Genomic DNA, 20,578 nt, shown 5'->3' on the forward strand with positions numbered 1-20,578 from the left:
CTCACATGTCTCTCTTGACCGTATACATTTTATGCTCTTGACACATCCGCTTTTTCTCCTTCATGCCAGCTTTTAGTCTTTTTCAGGCGATGCTGTATGATTCCTTGTCACCTGACTGGCAGGCAGCTTTTTTGTCTCTGGATACCCCTTCACCTTTCCAGGGTTTGCGGGAACGTGCATCAAAGTCTGTGAGATTGTGAGTGTGGAGATTGGGATTGAGCCTTTTCTAATCCACCCCGGTAGTTTATGCTTCGGACCTCAGTAGTTTTGTGTTTCCCTTGTGTTTCTTTAAAGCCTGATATTAGTCTTATTAGAGATGAGCCAGTCCTGCGCAGAATCGATCACCGGCGATCGCTGTAAACTGCGTGTTGGTTAGATTAGTGTCCAGCTTGATCCCAAATTGCTTTGACATAATGCAAATGTGGGAAACGATAACCTCACGAGATCAAGGCGGCTATTGTTTGCTATTAGTCTCATGTTGTGTAATGAAGGTTTAATTTAATAACGATCCAATAACAATTTTCAAAAATAATTCCCACAGAAAAATACAACAGAAACTAAAAGCAGGAGCAGCCTACAACAAGATACATTTTCAAATTAGCTTTTACTTTATTTAGTATATCCTTGATTTGTGTATTTGGAAAACTGAAACTTACAAAGAATGGCTTCATTATCAGACATTTAATTATGTTGTTATTTAACCAGACTTTCTTAAGCCCATACAGAAATACTGTATATATTGGTGTTTATACAAGGAAGTTCCTAGCATTAGTATCACCAGCAATGCACAGTATTTACAATATTTACTAATACTGTCATCTTTTTGCTCCAATAATGTGGTTCTCTTTGATTATTATTCATTTATCTTTTTCTGGTGTAGCCAGATTATTTTAATGCCATCTATGATCTGTGTTTACGAACTGCTACTTTTATGTGATTTGTGTGTGTGTTTGTGTGTGTGTGTGTGTGTGTGTGTGTGTGTGTGTGTGTGTGTGTGTGTGTGTGTGTGTGTGTGTGTGTGTGTGTGTGTGTGTGCGTGCATGTGCATCTGTATGTGTTTGTGTGTGAAGAAGCACAGCTTCAGAAACTACTTGTGAGTCAATCAATTCTTGTATTGGGCACGAGCCTCATTCCCATTGGCTGGCCTAGTGGGGGTTGGTGAGGTGGGGGTGGTTAGTGGAAAGATAAAAGGAGCAAATGTCTCTTGTCAAGCTTACACATACAAAGACACTCACCACGTGCCTGTCTGTCTGTCTGTCCGTTTGTGGATGCTAAACAAGAGGAAAAGATCCACCATCTGAAGCTCTTACTTTAAAATGTAAGTATGCGCACACAGGCACATACATGCAAACATGTCTAATCCTATTTGAGATAAGGATAAGGATAAGAGCTCCGCTTCTCAACAAGGGAAAGAGACATGCAGGGTTAAACACTTGTTGAATGAATGACAAGGCACCTGCTCAGAAACAAGGGGCAATGCTCCATGCCAATGTATTGTATGGGGATATGTTTGAAGCTTTCTGCTAATGATTTATTTTTGTATTGTCTACAGTTGAAGGACTGCAACTGGTTTATTCTTCAATGCATGACATTTTGCTGGTTTTCAGAGTCTTTCTATTATTCATTAAGCTGTATGTCGATGTGATCAAGGACACCTTGATGACCCTTTTAATAGCTCTAAGGTTTATTAAACTGTCCTTTGGCAGATAATTATTATTATGAGTTTATAACAATCTCTACAAATAGACTTGTTTTAGATTTGGAAATTATTTTTGCTGCCAAGCTTTCCTGTTCATGTCAGTCCATAAAATGAAAGCAAACTAAGCTATGCTCAGACTGGCTTAATGTTTTGGTAAGAGGGTCAAGTGTTCTTACATACATCTAAATTGTGCAGGCTTATAAAAACTGTGTCAAGGAGCATGACTTAGGCTGGTTGTGTGTGTTCGTGCTGCTGCTGTTCTGTATATAAAAACATAATATTATTCATTATTTTCTAAAAATAATTCAAGCAAGCCATATTTATGGGCATAGCTGATCGAGACTTCGTTAATATGTGAAAGCGTGTCCTCTAGAGTGGAATTGGATCTTACGAGGCTTTTGTTGATCTGGTTGATAATGTATGATTTTCATTTGATTCAAACAAATAAGCGGTTTTCCACACACATCGATATTGATATTGAAATTGATTGCAACTTCCCAAAACAAAATGTATTTATTTATTAAATAATTTGTTATTGGGAGTGATATTAACCCAATTACTTAACTTGCCCAAGATCCTTTGGCTCTTATTACATTACATTACATTACAGTCATTTAGCAGACGCTTTTATCCAAAGCGACTTACAGTCAGTAGTATATTACATATCATTCACCCATTCACACACTGATGACAGGCTACCATGCAAGGTGCCACCATCAGACTCTAACTAACATTCATGCAACATCCAGTCCACACCGATGGCAAGCCTTCAGGAGCAACTTGGGGTTAAGTGTCTTGCCCAAGGACACATCGACTGCCGAAGCCGGGTATCGAACCACCGACCCTCTGATTGGAGAGCTACCTTGCTCTCCACTACACCACAGCCGCCCCATTATTAAAGGGACAGTTCACAAATACATATCTGTCCTCTATCCTCATCTACATTGTTTTGGTAGAAATTGTCAGTTTTGGTACAGGTAATTGCTCACAACAAGGTATAGGGATTATCTTAACTCTCCCGGTCATGATTTCTGAAAAAAAGACATCGCTGATGAGTATTTCTTTGTATTTATGCCACTTTGAGCATCACAAGCCGAATGCCATATAATCCCAATATATTCATAGAAGGCAGGGATCTCTGTGGACGATATCTAAAAAACCAGGCAACTCACACCGAACAACCTATAATGGTGAAAAGCACTATATGTAAGAGGAAAGATATTTAGTTTTGATTTTGCGGTGAACCGTCCCTTTAACCATTATTAAAAGCTCATTTGGAGCGCACTTCCGGTTAAACATGTAACAAGCAGGACGCATGTGACAGAGGTTCCTCAAACAACTTTTTCTTTTTTTAGCCTTGAAGTTCTATCTGTCATTTGAATTTATATATTTTCAGACTTTTCTACTGGATTATAACACTAAGTCACTTGTAAGGGCCCAAAAAGCGACAAAGAAAGATAGGAAACAAGACAAAATTATTATATTATTATATTATAAACTAAGTCTGATGTAATGTTTATTTGGTACACATAAATGATCAAACAAGCAGGACCTCATCGAAGAGGTGGAGGTTAGTTATTCATTGATCAAGTCATTCCTACCACTGAGATCAAAGGTTACGCTTTTGACTCTGTGGTGACATTTTATTACAATTTAAAGAAATCAGCAAAAATTCACATCCAGTTCTTGAGAAATTATTGCTTCTGTGCTGTATTCCAGAGGCAGCATGGATGCAGCAGAGTTTAGGCGCAGAGGGAAGGAGATGGTTGACTATGTGGCCGACTACCTGGAGAACGTTGAACATCGTCCGGTCTACCCAGATGTGGAACCGGGATATCTTCGTTCCTTGATCCCCACTGAGGCCCCACTAGTGCCTGATGATTATGATGACATTATCAAAGATGTGGAGAGGATCATAATGCCAGGGGTGAGGTTATAGTTTTGTTGATTTGTTGATGCACACATTGGCATTGTAGTTGCACAGATTCTGTTGTGTTTTTCTGCAGTGTAATTCAGATTAGTCAGCCATTCATTTTGGAAAGTAATACTGTTGTAGAGAAGATAGTGTTCCTTATGTGGAATCATGCCAATTAGAAATTAAATCATATGACTACAATAAGCTGCGTCAGTGTCATCCCTTATCAAAACAAGAGTGACATCAGTATCAGGGTGTTCTGGTCATATGTTCAACTCACTTAAGTAATTTTTCTATAGAACTAATAAAGCAAAGATGTCCTCAAAATGTCATGATGCAAGCAGCTTTTTAACCCAGCATCAGTTGATTTTAATGTATTTCTTCGCATAGTTTAGATGAAATGAAATTCAATCTTGAGAATATTAGTGAGGCATTTAGGATATTTAAAATGAAAGTTGGGATTTTTTAAAATATTAATGTGAAAGTATGCTTTACTACGCCTTTTGTTATGACAGTCATACTGTAAACCTATTTCTATGTCTCCCAATGCTGCATAACCTATATTTGATACACTCTATCATGTCCATCAAAACAATTACAAACTATTACAAAGGAGGTAAAGTGTTTCTGGCAGCATGGAGGCTTCCTGGTTATTTAACAACTTAAAGCATTATAGTAGCACATTTGTTATGGACTGCGGTCCGGGACAAGGACACAGATAAGTGGAATCTACTGCCATGGCTTGCAGTGTGTGTTTGAGAGAGAGAGAGAGACAAAGGGGTAGAGAAGATTGAAGGTGGACTTTTGTACGCCAAGTTATTAATTACTTACTCGGAAGGCAGGTTTCTATAGCAACTAAAAACAATAGCATTTTACTTTAGCATTTTACACATTTGTTTTATTTGTTGCTAAAGAGGGGCCAGTCAGTAAAAACACCTACTGTGGTCTCCGGTTGTAAGCCACCTCTACCGAGAGTGAGGAGCATTGTTCACTATGACAAAACTGTAATATATAACAATAATTTTGGCAACCACTGAGGTTGGTCTTGTTCTAAAATGAATTACATATTTGCATGTTTTATCTTTGTCCAGGTCACCCACTGGCACAGTCCATACTTTTTTGCCTACTTTCCAGCTGCTAGCTCTTACCCTGCCATGATCGCCGACATGCTTTGTGGAGCCATTGGCTGCATTGGATTCTCCTGGGTAACAAACCCTTTTCTGTGTCTCTGTAATTATATTTATTATATGTAGTTCATATTTATATGAACATGTGTATATGTTTTCAGGCTGCCAGCCCAGCCTGTACAGAGCTGGAGACGGTGATGTTAGATTGGCTGGGGAAGATGCTGAAGCTGCCTGAGCATTTTATAGCCGGGACTGATGGCCACGGAGGAGGTGTCATCCAGGTACGTTTCTTTTGTGTGATTTTATGCCTCCCTGTTCTCTGGCAGTCAAAGGAATAAAACCAACCCCCTTCTAACATTTACACTCCTCTGTGGTTTTCAACATGTGTTTAGCCAAAGGCTCACATTTTATAGGCTTACAGTAACCATGACTAACAACGGAGTGCCCCCTGAAACCATATTCATCAGTAATTTGTGTACTATTGATTTATTGTCTTTCGCTCATCCTGGTTCACACCAGCTGAAAATTGGCAGGAAATTGCCTTTGTGATATGTCATCCACAGGCAGACAGAGATGACAGTGCTGGGATTGTTTCGTGTGGCAAAAGGCCAAGCATTCGTTTAGTGTTCCATTGACTGAAACCCAGTAGCAGCAGCAGAGGATGCTATCTATGTATATGTGTGTGTGTTCATGGGTTCATGGAGCATGAGAGTGCACTCTGATGACAGATCTTTTCATGCCTCTTTTATAGTGACCACCTGAGGGCAGGTTTGTGTGTGTGTGTAGGTGTGTACTCATCTGGCTCATTGTGTTTTTGTTTTGTCTTGCCACTCACCTTTTTAAGTGCAGCTTACCAGCTCACTATGGCAACGAATGGGGCTCTTCTCGCTGCAGCAGGGCTAATGAGTGTTGTGACAGCATATTGCCAGACTATTATTATAAACCTTTTACCAACACAAAGGGGAAACGGGATGTTTTTAAAAAGACCCTTCTGATGACCTTAGATTTCTTGTTTTACCCATGTGTGAGTAATTTAGACTCCCTAATGATAAAGGCTTGCAGAGTTTAATTGACTAAAACATAAGAAAAATTATAATATTGTGTAATCATTCAACAGTTGCTTCTGAGTGAAAATGTTAAAGACACAAACTTACAGTTTTAATACATCTATCATCTTGAGCTGTGGATCATCATCTATTATCTTTAAGAGCAATTTTACTGTTTTAATCTCTAGCTAGGAACAGGTTTCCAAGGCTTTTTGTGGTCAAATTTCTGCTTAGTTACATTTGAAATAGAACAGGCTATACTTTACTGTTATTGGTGGGTAGGGCGATTGATGAGAGCTTGTGGACTTTAAATAAAGGCTTCCAGGTTCAGAGTCTAGGAGTAAGTAGGGGAAAGACAGGAAGTACACTAGGGTATGTTTTCAATCTTGAGGTTTGCCTTTTTTGGTATTGGTATTGGTAATTCAAAATGTCCTGTTATTTGGTTCAGTTCCTTTGAGCAGCTATTGCCATTTTAATGACAGCAATTTGATGGATCGGTTGATTGATTGATCCATTCTCTGGGTCCCTAACCTCTTAAAAAGATGTTTCTCTGCATCTGTAATTTTTTTTTGGTTGACACAAATGACATATCCATATTAGCCTGCTTGTCTGGTGATGGATTTGTTAGTAGTGATTGAATGATTTGAACATTTTATTGACTTTCTTGTGGTAATGCCCCCAGATACCTCAGAAGTCACGCTTCACTTCCACTTGCCTCAAACAATTCTCACTGCTGGCTGCAGTCTAAGGCCGGCTGGGTGATGACTCAGATGTCTTCTCTAATGAGAATGTGGAGGTGTTACTACTTCCCATTAGAGAGGATATTTGCTTTGTGTGTTTGCAAAAGGTTTGGGTATTATTGTATGCATCAATAGGAATTGCACATAGGTGCAAAGCTACCAGAACAGTGTCAATAAGGAAAAAGGTAACATATTACTCCATGCCAGAAAGATCTTGATCCTATTTGGATCTTTGTCATGTCAGAATGTTTTGAAAGTGGAAACCACATGCATATTTATACAAGTTATACTTCTTTTGTGTTCCCTCGCAATATGTTTTGCATTCTCTTGCAATTCATTTTGTTTTCTCTCACAACACGTTGTGATCCTTTGCAATACTTTTCTTATTCCATTACTTCTCAGCTATATGTCTAGATCAGCTCAGCTTCTCCCAGTGCAACGGTACATTAAAGATGCAACAACCCGTGCACTGTATCAAATTAGACCAAAAGTAGGATTATGTAAATACAGGTAATATTCAAGTCTTGTTTAAATCCACAAGAGTGGAGATGCAGTGCTTTACAAGTTCCCTCCTATTCTCCAACAGGGCACAGCCAGTGAGGCAACCCTGATGTCATTACTTGCTGCCCGCTGTAAAGCAGTAAGACAGGTTCAGGCCACCAACCCTGAAAAATCCGAGGCTGAAATCCTATCCAAACTGGTGGCGTACGCCTCTGACCAAGTAAGCACAAATCTATATTTCCAATCTCACTTATGTCCTGGTTAATGCAAAGGCTAAACTAACTCTGATTCTTTTAATTTGACCCACATTTCTAACCTTACTCATTTGTTTTGAATACTTACTCAGATATTTGTAAATAATTTTGAGTTTTTCATTAAACATTAATGTTTGCAAAAGTACTTAGGAAAGGTTTATATAACCTTGTCCATGTTATCCATGTGAACTAAGAGTATTAAAGCTTACCTCAGTAACTAGCTTTTTAGTGATTTAGTGAGACAGAGAATCAGTCAGGCAGTAGCTAGCTCTGGTCAGGCTTAATACCAGACTGACTCTGTGATTGGGTAGGAAGTCGCCTGAGGGCCACACAGACCTTTATAGAGAGAGCAGTTTGTTGTGTTTCTACTGAAGAACACCATTGAAATCTAATCACCGGCTCCACATGTCTTATGTGTGTACTCTTTCTGCTTAGCAATCTATTGTAGATGATCAGGGATATATTGTTGAAGTTATTATGTTAAGTATGGTGCAGGCTTATCTCCAGAAAAACATATAAAATTATTCATTATCCATGAATAAGAAAAAAGCTGTTAAGGTTTATCTTCTTCCCAAAAGCAGGAGGCGATTCAACCCTGTGATTAAGCAAATTGCTTACATTGCCTTTTTTCACAAATGTTGCGTATCCTTCCTAAGGCTCATTCCTCAGTGGAGCGTGCTTCTCTGATTGGAGGAGTGACGATGAAAAAGGTTCCCACAGACAACACCTATGCTGTCGGAGGGGACATGCTTAAGAAGATGCTGGAGGAGGACAAAGCAGCTGGACTCATCCCTTTCTACGTAAGAAAAAACAAAAATTTGCATCAATCCAGCCGACCGTTGCAAAGCTATTGCACATAGACAGACACAAACATCCACTCCATCGCCAACAAAAATTATAGCTCATTTTTCCATTGAGTAACACGCATATGTCATTGTATTTTTTCTTTGCTACACATTTAAATATTACAACCACTTGACAGATACAATGATACATTGCATGTGATGCTGCTGTGCACACCCCAAGGCTTCTGCTGAAGGATAACATTGTTTGTGTTGAACCTAATGTATGTCTATCTGGTTAAGGACAATAATCCCTGTCTCAGCTGGACCCACAGATCACTATCAGTGAACAACATTCGGGAGGCTGCAATGGTCCAGCAGATTTGAATCATCTGTGTTTATCGGACATCGAGATCTACCCTTGAATAAACAAATCATATCTGTGCTTGAACGAAAGCAATATGTTACAGTAGCTGCAATGAATTTTATTTTTTATTTTTTTTAACTTGACTTTAATATTAGAAAATGGTACAGGTAACAAAGCACTTTAGGCTGATGATGATTTGTATGTTGGTGTCTTTCAGTTCTGTGCAACCCTTGGCACCACGTCATCCTGTGCTTTTGATCACATTACCGAGCTTGGGCCCATATGTGAGTCAACTTTTGCATCAGCACACACTTGTTTATTTTTGTTTTACAACAGTATAAGGATTGTCACACCCTATTGGATTTATTAGCTTTAGTTTGGAAGGGAAATCCAGATCAAGAGGGCTTCAGGGTGTATGTAAGGATGTCCTGCAACCAAATATGCTGCTTGAGTCTGGTGATTGAAAAACAAACAAACGTTTATTTTATATGTATTTAGTCAGCTTTCCAAATATCCAGCAGCCTATTAACTTCCCTCAGTATTAATGATCCTAGCTAAAATTAGATAACTTCAATTAATATAATGACATGTTATAGAAACGTGTTGTACAAATCCATGCATCATAGTTTCATTGACAGAAGTAATTATTTTACGGATGTTAATAACCTCTTTTTTTGTGTCTGTTCCAGGTAATAAGGAAAATATGTGGATGCATATTGATGCAGCATATGCAGGGAGTGCATTCATCTGTCCTGAATTTAGGCCTTTGCTGAATGGCGTTGAGGTGTGTAAAAACATGCAAGCATTCATGTTCATACAGTGCATGAACACTATAACACAACAGAGTTTTGACAAGGTTGGATTTTAACCTTGATCATCCCAATATGTGTAGGACAGATTTAATATGGTTTAAGTGTAGTCAAAAAGTGTGCATCCACCTGCATAGAGAAATGCTTCTGCTGAATGACAAGACAAACTATTTCTGTTAAATTGGTTGTGAAATATTTCTCATAGCATCTATGAAAGGAAACACTAACTGCATACTGATTATATCCAGCTGCTTTATTTCTGTTTGAAAATGGCATAACGTTAATGTCAAGGAAGAAGCATGCAAGTAATTGGCCGAACATTTGGCATTAGAGCAGGAGCATCAATCTGCCTTTTGAGGCTGCCGAGGCAGCTGTTGCTCCCCGAGCTGTGCAGAGACGCAGAGATAAGGACAAAGTAATTTCCTGAGGCAGCGTTAGACCTTTATATATATCAATGTTTATTAGACACACAATGTTGGTGGGGAGACAGAGAAAACAGAGTTTACTGTAAAAGGACCAACTGTTGTTTTATTTAAAGTCAGGTATTGGATTAACAGTAATATATTTTGTCCTCATAATCTTGCAATTTTACAATTTGTAGTAATTTTAATGCCATTGGAATTTGATATTCAGGGTCATTCTTGAAGGAAGTGGAGAGTGGATTACTAAATTCATACACATATTTAAACCACATGCAGATAAAGTTAGTATGGTCCATATACTGTAGTTATAGTATTTATTTTTGAAGCATAAACAGGTCAAAATGTATTGGACGAGGACATGAAAAAGGAACCCAGTCTTCAGCCCTGCTGAAGGGTTGGTTGCTAGGATATGGGTGATGGGCGAGCAGGCAACCAGCCCCCTTTAAATCAGTCCGCATGGCAACTGTCAGCCAGAAACCTGTCTCACATTGTCTATCTATGCTGTGTTATTGCATTTGTGGAGGTAGAGAAAAGGATATTACAAGAGATAGCCAACAAACAGATGAGAACTGATTAGGAAAGGTTTGTCTCCCTTTGAATAAACACTGCCAGGAAAGGGTCATTTTCTTTGTGCACTGTGAGCTGTTGGCTGGATGTTCCTCTTTTGCATTTCAAATAAATTGTGCCTGCTCTAGTCCAGATAATGCTATTGGTGAAAAGGTTGTCTCTGCATCAGTAATGGTACATTGAGATGTATTATTGGGTATGTTTGGCCAACACACACTTTTCAAGTTGTGCTGATGAAACAAAAGAAAAATATTAGAACTTTTATGACCAATTATTACATTTAATTTTCCTCCGGGCAACTTCTTACATCTTGCTAAAAATATGCGGCAGTATATGCAGACTTAACTGAAAGCCACTGGTGTTTTTAATTCACTTATATTATATCATACCTTTTATTCCAAAGAGAAATTGCGCAATGACGCTTCATTATTGTTTCTTTGAAGTTTGCAGACTCTTTCAACTTCAACCCACACAAATGGCTTTTAATCAACTTTGACTGCTCTACAATGTGGTAAGTAATGCATGTCAATATACTGTGTGACAAAGAAGTGGTCATGTAACTTTTAGTACCCTATAGGCAAACTCAGTCAAGCTCCAAATCATATCTGATGTCTACAAAGTTAATGTGAATATCTAAAATCATGTGTGTCTAAATCATGAAAATGAATCACATTTAAAAAGTCCAAAAAACAAATATCCATTTGTGAATTTACCACCTGTTTTCTCAGGCCAACTGGTAGTGCAGATTGCTATTAGAAATGTTTGATATCTGATCTTTTTCTTTATGAGTCATTAAAGGATTTAGAGGAGCTTTTCACACACTGAAGAAACAATAACAACAGCAGGAAGGTAGATCAGCATTTCTTTTTGAAGGAAGAGACACAGAGAAAGTGAACACAGTAAAATATCTTCAAGTCAGAAGCTGTAGCAGGCTCAGTTTTGGGGCTAGCATGAAGGTATTGGTATCATATTAAACTATACAATTTAAGAAACCCTAAGGAAACCATTGGTACCAACCTTGGCATGAAAGCTTGTCGCGAAGGAGAATAAATAACGCTCCGAAAGTAGGCTAAATTGTAAGCATCAATATTTATATGCTGCATATTGCTCAATAATTGATTGTGTCATTAAATTACTGCAAGTACAGGTAGGGGCCCAGAGCCATTTTTGCTGTTGGGAAATTATCACTTTTTCATTCATGTTCAGATTGGACCCAGAACCTTTTTGTTCACAAGGTCCATATGGCCACTCTTGAAGGTTACATATTAATGAATTATGCATGAAATTGAATACATTTATGATATTTACAATATTTTGTAATTTGATATTTACCAATTTACCTCGGAGGCTCTCATGGTCGCATGAAGTAACAATGAGTGGTCCATTTAAATCTGATATCAATCTACACTAGATTAATTTGCACAGTAAAAATAGAGCTACGCCTCCCATCTGCCCCTTTTGTCAGCAGCAAACAAAACGAGACATGCTCTGCACAATATTGAAACAGGCATGTTACGAACCTCAATGAGTGGTGAAGGGAAAATGTTCTTAAACCCTTTTTCCATCACCTCCCCACTTTCAGTGCTGAGATTTTCATGAAAATTCAAGTCGTTTTAAGATTTAATCCAATAAACAAACAAATTAAAATGTATACAGAGCTGAGTTATATCTAATATAAATACAAGCATTGCTGATGTGAGCAAACTTTGAAGTTTAATTAACACAGATTCTATTGCTGCTGTAACAAAGTTTATTCTCAGCGCTGTTGTGGCAAGTGGATGTGTGTCTCATTAAACTGAATTTGAATTGTGAGAACTGAATGTGGAATTATGTAGAATTTTCAGTAAGGGTCAAATAGTTTCCGGGCAATTGTCTATAGTTAAATTCAGTTTCAAGTTTATTGGAATTCTGATCTAAAGAAACATATTTCTCTATTGGTGTTAAAATCTTAAAGATTGTTTTGTATTTTGAAATGGTTAAATAATATATGGTGTACACCTATCAACTATTACAGCATTTCGTTGTGCTATGAGAATAAAGTTGAATCTAATGTAATCAACAGGGTGAAGAAGAGAGAGGACATCATTGGAGCCTTCAAGGTCGAACCACTTTACCTGAAACACGAAAACCAGGAGTCAGGTAGAGTCATTTCACTTAAAGTATTTGAATCCATGATCACAGATCATGTCGGATGAATCTGGGGTCTACTGCATAACATAATGACAAAAATGAACAGTTGTGACCTTGTTCACTGTTCACATTGTGAGGAAGGTTATTGGTGTGCCCATTTGAGCCAAAATCTACACATATCCGATTCAATAATAACTACTGGAGAATGGCACCAAGGTCTTGAAATGCAGTGTAGTGTAGCCTAAATCAGATAAACACAGGCATGAAGATGCATGTGTGACAAGACTCACATTCTTCTGTGAGCCAGTTCTGTAATTTCACAATTATATATTACCTGAAGTTAATCTAATTTACTGTATTGACCTAATTTAATTATTACACCCTGTCACTACTCGATCAGTCCCAGCTCTCCCTACTCCCAGTGGGAGGGTGGGATAAATGTGAGGTGGGACTATCGGCTGTCCTACAATGTCGACCCACCTCTGGATTTGCAGCCCTCAGCATGCTCTTCGAGCTTGGGCTCTCCTTTTACCGCTAGCCTCTTCAACCCTGGTAAAGCCTCCCGATTTCTTTCAACAAAAGTTGAAAAGATTATTTTAGACTTATCTATCAGACGTAGTATGGATAATGATAATAACAACAACACCAATAATAAACATAATTCTTATTTTACATATTCCCATATTTCCGTATATTTTAGAGGCTACCATTAAAAGAATATTTTTTATATCAATAATATCAATAATATCAATTTTCAATTTTCAATTTTCGTAAGAAAACGTGAGCTGCCATGGTCGAGGCGCTCCTCCTTGGCCTGTCTAGTTCGAAGTGCCCGTTAGCATCATAGCTAGGTTAAAATGAAGGTTTTGCAGCTTGTAGTCAATCAGAGACGGAGTAGGGGCAGGTCTTCCTACAAGGCATACTGGTAGACACTCTTGAACACACGCACAACGGATAGGGCATCTGGGATGGATCATGTACTGACACACCCCATTAACATCACGAAAATCATCATCAAGATCAATCATCAAAATTAAGATGACTCACACTTGACTTTATATAATCCCAAAATATGATGCTGTGTGTATATGTATCTGCAGCTGCTACAACTGTGTTTGCCGGTGTATATGCCCCTAGCCTGCAGCTGGGCTCAGAGCTGCACTATAATTTGGCTGATAGACAAACAGACAGAGAGAAAGACAAACAGCTACCTCCCACCACATTGAGGGACCTTACAAAAGCCTTTCGCTCAGACAATCTGGACTCTACAATCTAATTAGTGGTTATTAGCACCAGCTAACACAGGCCCCACTCTGTATAGATGTGATATCTGCAGCCAGTGGTCTGTGTGGACTGACAGTGCTGTGATCAGTGAGATACTGTATAGGGGATGGGCGTAATGATAGCAACACCTGGACAGTGGAAGGCAATCCCATAAAACTAAATAGCTTTACAATAGATATTGTTAGAATGCTAATAATCTTCGATGTCAGACCTATGTTGATTCAGCTTAATTGGTGCAAATTGTTGTTCTTTCTTCTGATGTTTAACTATCAGGAGAAATTGTTCTTTTTTTGTATGATAATGTATTGACAAAATGTTCACTGATCCTCAAATAGCTTCATAATGCAGCATTCACAATCTTCAAAAGTAGTTTGTCATGTGACATTTTTTACTCATTCCTAAACTGTTTCTTCTTTCAACAGGCCTGGTCACGGATTATAGGGTAAAATGAATCATTGTTAATTCAGTTTCAATTTGCTAGTAATCAAATAATTCCAGTTAGCATCAAATTTGCAGAGCTTAAAGCCATAACCACTCTCCTACTCTCTTCCTCCTCTGTCCTGCAGCATTGGCAGATTCCACTTGGAAGAAGATTTCGCTCACTAAAGATGTGGTTTGTTTTCCGTTTGTATGGGCTCGAAGGCCTGCAGGCTCATATACGCAAGGTAGGAGACCAACATAACGATCCACAATGTACCTTTGCCCTTAAAGGAACATCTGTACGATTTGGTCGCATCTAGTGGTGTGGTTTCAGATTGCAAGCAATTTACAATCCCTCTCCTCATCTCTCCCCTCTTAAGACTGTGGTATCATGAGGTGCTGAGTGCAAAACCATGGTAACGGCGCTCGCCTCGTTCAGAAGCCTTCCTTATCATAATAACAATACTTTAAGAGCAACAGAAGTTCACAGTGGCTAGCGATACCACGTTTTGCACTCTGAGTCTAACGTTACCGACACAAGTGTTTCAAATAACTACGGTTGCCTTCAGGTATAATAAAATGCGAAAGGATCTCTTCAGAGCCAGTGTTAGGTTTGTCCGTACTGGGCTACTGTTGAGAAATGGCGGTGCAACACGGAGGGCTCAGTGAAGAGGACCCTCTCCCTATGTAGATATGAAGGGCTCCTTCTAAGCTAATGGAAAAAACGATTCTTAGTTTCAGGTGATTATACACTAATGAAAAAATAGTTATAAATATTATATTGTATTTATTTTAATAGATCCCCAAAATGCTACACACCAGCCCTTTACATTTCTGGTTAAAATTCGAGGAAGTGTCTCTCGAATAAGTTTCAGTAATTCATTTTATTGGTAGTGTTGATTCATGACTTTTACAATGGTTTTTATTGCTCTCTAACCAGTGCTTAATGATATGAAGTGGTGTTTATATTCATGCAATGGTTTTAATGACACATTACAAGACCAAGTTAAATGTATATAGCAGTAAAGTGTTTCATTTTGTGCTGATGTTTGTCCAGAGAAGAGTGAGGTGTTGGTGTTTTGTTTACTCTTTGGGGAAAATGGAGAATTTTGCTATAAGCAATATCAAGGTGGTATTCCTGTAGGGATATTACCTTAATCAAAAATCCTCCCTTCGTTATAAATGACTTAAAGATTAGGGCAGTGTTGACAGAGGTTTGCAGTCTGGTTTTTACCTTTCTCCCTCTTAGGGTCTCATTCCTTCTCAATCCCTCCCAAAAAAAACACCTCTATCACGTATGCCTGGTCTTTATGGTAAATGCCATCGCCATCCTCCCTTCCACGCCTCACCCCACCTAATCCTTCTTACCACTAAAGGCCCTCCACTGCCCTCATGGCCTCCATCCTCATATCCTGTCAGTCATAAATGTCTGGTCTGCATCTTCTTTTTATAGCAACATTTTCCTACATTTTTCCTTCAATGCCCATCCTCCCCACCCATGCTTCACCCCTGCATGCCTGTCTCTCCCCCTCATATTCCTCTTCCTCCCTCCAGTCTGCTCTGTCAATCAAATAAGCCTGTTTTGTATTAACTCTCCGGTTTAAATGAAGGGTCAGAAGCAGCAGTGATCCCTGCAGCCATAACCCGTGACACACTACTCTACTGTACATCCTTCTTCTAGATTAGATAGAACCATTTGAGCAGTGTTTTTGGCCCTTTTTATAGCTAAATCCTGTGGAGTGAAGCAATTTGATCAAATGGAAATACAGCATGTGTAATGTACCGATTGTACGATTCTTCTTTCCCAGGAAAACAATTTAAATTCTACTTTGTCTTTTTTTTCCTTTTTCCTCTAATGAAATATCCTCCCATGAGAAAATGATGTTGTAAAATGAAGCATTTTAATGATAAAAGCTTCAAATGTTAAATACCTAGAATACGGTAATTATCCGAACAGACAATGAAGTCATTATAGTATATTGGCTTGTAAACACCTCTGGGTGATGATGAATTACTGGCTGGGAATTAGGAAACAAGGTGGTGGTCAACCAGCTGCTCATTAAGGCCAGTGTTCAGCCTCATTAGAGAGGCAGGAAAAGTGTAGTTGAAGTTGGTCCATATAATTGTGATCAGATGTAGTGATGCACGTTTAGTGTTTCACTATGCATTCAATGTCAAGGTTGGCTATTTGATCACAAGTGGATAAATGTGTTCGTAGGAGTGTGTTTGATATTTTTTTTGACATTTTATGGAAATGTATTATTAGGAATACCCTTGAGATGTACAACCTCAACAACAATTATACAATACAAGCACAGTGTGACAAAACATTTAACAAAATCAAAACAAGAAAAACAAACAACACAAAATATGACTAAATAATAAGCCATAAAAAAATCAGGAGGTAATACTCAAACAGAGCATGAAAATGCATCATTCTTTCATAGGTTATAGAAAAGCATTAATGTCAGTGATACAGACTATTTCATAGTTGCTGATTCTTGATTTTGAACTGAGCATTCCAGGCAGTGCTTTCTACCAGGGTGTGTACAATCCCTCAACATGCTCATTAATTAAATGTGTTTTGTTATCAACAGTTACGGATCTTTACATTTAGTTCATAGTCAGGGCATACAGTCAAGGGAGGTACAGACTGAATCCGTGGAAAAAGTCCTCTGATCTCTATGGCTTAAATCTCTGCCATATTTGATACAGCATTGCCACCTAGTGAGAATCATAAAAATGATAGTCTTTAGTAGAGGCATGCTCTGTTTTGCTGCATATAACCTATTACACCAATCCATTTAATAAATAACCCCTCAGACTTTCACTTGCTTGTTAAATATACCAAGCATTTTCCTTAACTTGAATAACCATTAGATATTCTCAGATCTCTGCAGACTGATTAAAACATGTGGACATTAAGAGCAGCGCAAGTGTACTTTCATCTAGATACACAGTATATCATAGACAGTACATTTTACAAACATACATGAGTCATAGCACATTATCTGTGTCTTCTCTTTGCAGCAAGTGGTCCTGGCCAAAGAATTTGAGAGTCTTGTGCGAGCAGACAAGAGGTTCGAGATCTGTGCAGAGGTTGTCATGGGACTGGTTTGCTTCAGGCTCAAGGTAACAACATCCAATATTAAAGAATTGCGATAACTTGTTAAAAACCCGGTGTGGTACTTTACGAAACTTCATTGCCCTGTAAAAGCCTTTCATACCCACCGTGGATAGATCAAAGTAGTGATACACACACAGATCTGACATGGGAGGTTCAACTGAAGCAGCAGCAGTAAATTGTAAAAAATTATCTTTCCTTATCCTTTTTGTTAAATTATTGTTTTCATTGGCAGAGGATAGCTAAATTCTATAGTTAATTTCAATAATGCTTAATATGGTGTGTCCTAAGATGATATACACACAATTTATTGTACTGGCCCAGTCTTTCTTACACACATGACCTACTCTTCAAATGGCTTAATAGTCATGTGAAACTCAATTACAGGTGAGTTATAAAACGACTGATGAGGTTTACATATATTTTTTGCATGCAAGTTGATATGTGATAAAAATGTGAAAATGTGACTCATTTCCTATCATTTTTATCTATCTAAATGCAGTTATTTTATTATAATCATGGTATGATTATAATAAACGAATCTGCTCATTGCTGAACACGGGTAACAATAGAGTTCCTGGATGTTAGAACTTTCAGTTGGCAAATACTATAAAATGTCACATGACCTATAGTTTATCCTTGTAACCGAAGTGTCTAGTAGGCAAGACAAAATCCTGGCTATTGTAAATCTAAACAATGTGATATTTTATTATTTCTTGTCTCCTCTCAGGGCTCCAATGATTTGAACCAGCTCTTGCTAAAAAGGATCACCAAGAGCAGAGAGATCCACCTGGTGCCTTGCCAGCTCTCTGGCCTCTTTGTCATGCGCTTCGCCATCTGCTCACGCAGCACTGAATCAAGTCATATCCAACATGCATGGCGGCACATCACAAAGCTGTCCTGTGAGCTTTTGCAAGATAATCATTGACCAAAAGGCTGGAAAGGGGCTGTCCACCCTAATGCCAAAACGAGGACCAATGTAAGGACAAAAATCTGAGTTTCATGTTGCAGATTTAAAATGTCATAAAGGGAATGAACAATTAATTCACTGTTCAATTAGCAGTAAAAATAATTTTTATTTGTCAGCAGCCTTGTGATCTTGTCTAGTAAGCAATGGTCATTATCTTGTTAAGTTAACGCATGTGAAAATAAACTTGTATACACCCAAATTAGTACAAGAGGAAAAATGCAGGTTCCAGATATTACATTTTCTATCTGCAACTTCTCCCTCCATTGACTTTGCTTTTATCTCACTGTTTAATGATTATGTTATTGTCGTCATTGTAATGCAATCATCCCGCTGCGGACCTATCTTTCCTGTCTATGCCGCTTCTGTGTCTTCTATGTAAAAAAAAACATGGGTTGGTTTGGGGTGAATTATTTGAGTTCTGCAATGAATGTATTGCACATTGTGTGTGTGAATGAATATATGCGTAAACGGGTGACTGCAATTTTGTTTGGCTGGGTGCTCATACAGAAAACAGCTTTTATATAATTATGTATCTTGATATGCTTTAAGTTCAGGATTAGAAATTAATGAGTTGTAATAGCATTACAAAGGTCACTTTATCAAATTACTACTGATATTTGGCTATATATATTTTATGGAGAGCTTTATAGAGTCTATTAAGTTAAAGAATACAATGATTGCTCCTAGGAAGCAGGTTAACCTCTTCTATAAGTGCAATAATTATTTATTAATATATGTCATAATTAGCTAAACTAGTTGTGTTTCATATATAATGGCAGGCACAGGCCTATCATGTACATTTTTTTTTTCTTTTACTTAACAGAATTCCTATAAATGTATTTGGTGTCTTATGCACAGAAGGCCAATATTTCCCAAAACTGCACAAGCCAATTGCTCTTTCACTGTAAATCAGTTGGATGAAAATGAAATGGTGCTATGGTTGGGGATACACAGTACCACCATTTTTTTTTCTCTGCTAAGCTTATTTCCAATCATTAGAGTAATATAAGGAATTTATTTGTGACACAGTTTTAACATAATCACCCTATGGTGTATAGTTATATGTTGTTGTGTTCAGATCATTGTGTTAATGATCGAAGAGAGTTAAAAGAATAAAGTTCAAAATCTAAGTTGTGTAAATGGTGCATACATTTGATATTATCTCACTGCACACTATCTAACATAGATGTGGTGTTTATAAGATCATTTCAGTATATCATTGTGTGTACCAGGAATCTAGGATCCTTCACACCCCTACATGAGTCTCTCATCATCTACAGTACGTCAACTCTAAGCATCTACTTTAGGCCTCAAGATTTAGGACAGATTGACATGATTAACAAATGAAGTTAAAATAAGACTAGTCTCCTGCTTGTTGTCCACATTCACAATATACATTGTCACTACTATTTGTCCGTCAAGAAATATGTAAATTTGTGGTTTGACGTCCACAGGCTTTGTTGTTAATTCATAAGATTGTGTCAAACTATGATGCTGTTGCTGATCAAGGTGTTTCCTCGCTGGCTTGACTGTGTGTGTTGCATGTTATGGTAAGGGTAATTATAATAAAGTCTACTGTAGTCTGCAGTGTTTGGATCTCTCTCTTTCAATATTTATTAATATTTACAACATATCAGTGTCACGACAAAAGATAGAGAGGGGGTGCCATGGTCTTAAAAGTTTGGAAACCACTGATGAAGTATGAAATAGCTCTATCAACCTGGTGCAAGAGTTGTGAAAATTCAGCCTGATATGGTCCTGCTGTCCTTCCCTTGCAGTGCACTCAATTAAAGATGACATAATTAGACACACACACATACATACACACACACACGCACACACACACACAAAAATCCAACCAATCAACATGCTGTTCCACTCAGCCTTCTCTGAGCATCCTAATCCCTGAGGACAAAGGCTTGCGTTCTATAAATACAGATGAGGGTTCAGTGTTAGATTAATTCTTAGACCCTGATTACTGTCAAGGGTATTGGCCTGCTCATTCACTTCAAAAGAAATTAAGATCATTCTGATCCGTAAAACATGCCAACAGACAAGATAATATTGACTGACTGTTCAGACAAAACTGTTAATTTGGATGATGGTACAGTTCAAGTGCTTGCGATAGTACACTTGACAATATAAGTAAAATATGTGCTTTTACATGACACTCTTTTCCCCTTTTTTCCCTCACTCTTTTTATTTTTTTCGACATACTATACTATGACCTTTTGTCGATTTTTTTCGACATACTATACAATGCTTTTTTATAACTTTTTTCAATATACTATACTTGGACTTTGTACGACATACCATACTATGACTTTTATCGACATACTATACTATGACTTTCTTTTACTTTTTTCGCATACTATAGTATTACTTTTTTCGGTATACTATAGTATGTAGAACAAAAACTCC

General features: G+C 37.9%; 1 protein-coding gene across 1 annotated transcript; it reads left to right on the forward strand.

The window, feature by feature from the left end:
- Positions 1 to 1,248: 1,248 nt before the first annotated feature.
- Positions 1,249 to 19,737, forward strand: ddc (dopa decarboxylase). Its single transcript, XM_054621554.1, has 14 exons — positions 1,249 to 1,318; positions 3,419 to 3,626; positions 4,706 to 4,819; positions 4,903 to 5,022; positions 7,114 to 7,248; positions 7,939 to 8,082; positions 8,649 to 8,715; positions 9,121 to 9,215; positions 10,673 to 10,740; positions 12,292 to 12,368; positions 14,066 to 14,085; positions 14,210 to 14,308; positions 17,094 to 17,195; positions 17,918 to 19,737. Exons 2-14 carry the CDS (start codon positions 3,426 to 3,428, stop codon positions 18,113 to 18,115), a joined length of 1,440 nt encoding a protein of 479 aa, XP_054477529.1. The 5' UTR covers positions 1,249 to 1,318; positions 3,419 to 3,425; the 3' UTR covers positions 18,116 to 19,737.
- The last annotated feature ends 841 nt before the right edge of the window (positions 19,738 to 20,578 follow it).

The sequence above is a fragment of the Anoplopoma fimbria genome, chromosome 20, assembly GCF_027596085.1.
Source record: "Anoplopoma fimbria isolate UVic2021 breed Golden Eagle Sablefish chromosome 20, Afim_UVic_2022, whole genome shotgun sequence".
NCBI classification, from domain to species: Eukaryota; Metazoa; Chordata; class Actinopteri; order Perciformes; family Anoplopomatidae; genus Anoplopoma; species Anoplopoma fimbria.

Bases quoted from the DNA above. Each gene is read 5' to 3' on its own strand.
- ddc (XM_054621554.1), top strand. From the start codon at position 3,426: ATGGATGCAGCAGAGTTTAGGCGCAGAGGGAAGGAGATGGTTGACTAT. The intron at 8,716-9,120 runs GTGAGTCAACTT...TGTCTGTTCCAG, and splicing joins TACCGAGCTTGGGCCCATAT to GTAATAAGGAAAATATGTGG. The intron at 14,086-14,209 runs GTAAAATGAATC...TCTGTCCTGCAG, and splicing joins GCCTGGTCACGGATTATAGG to CATTGGCAGATTCCACTTGG.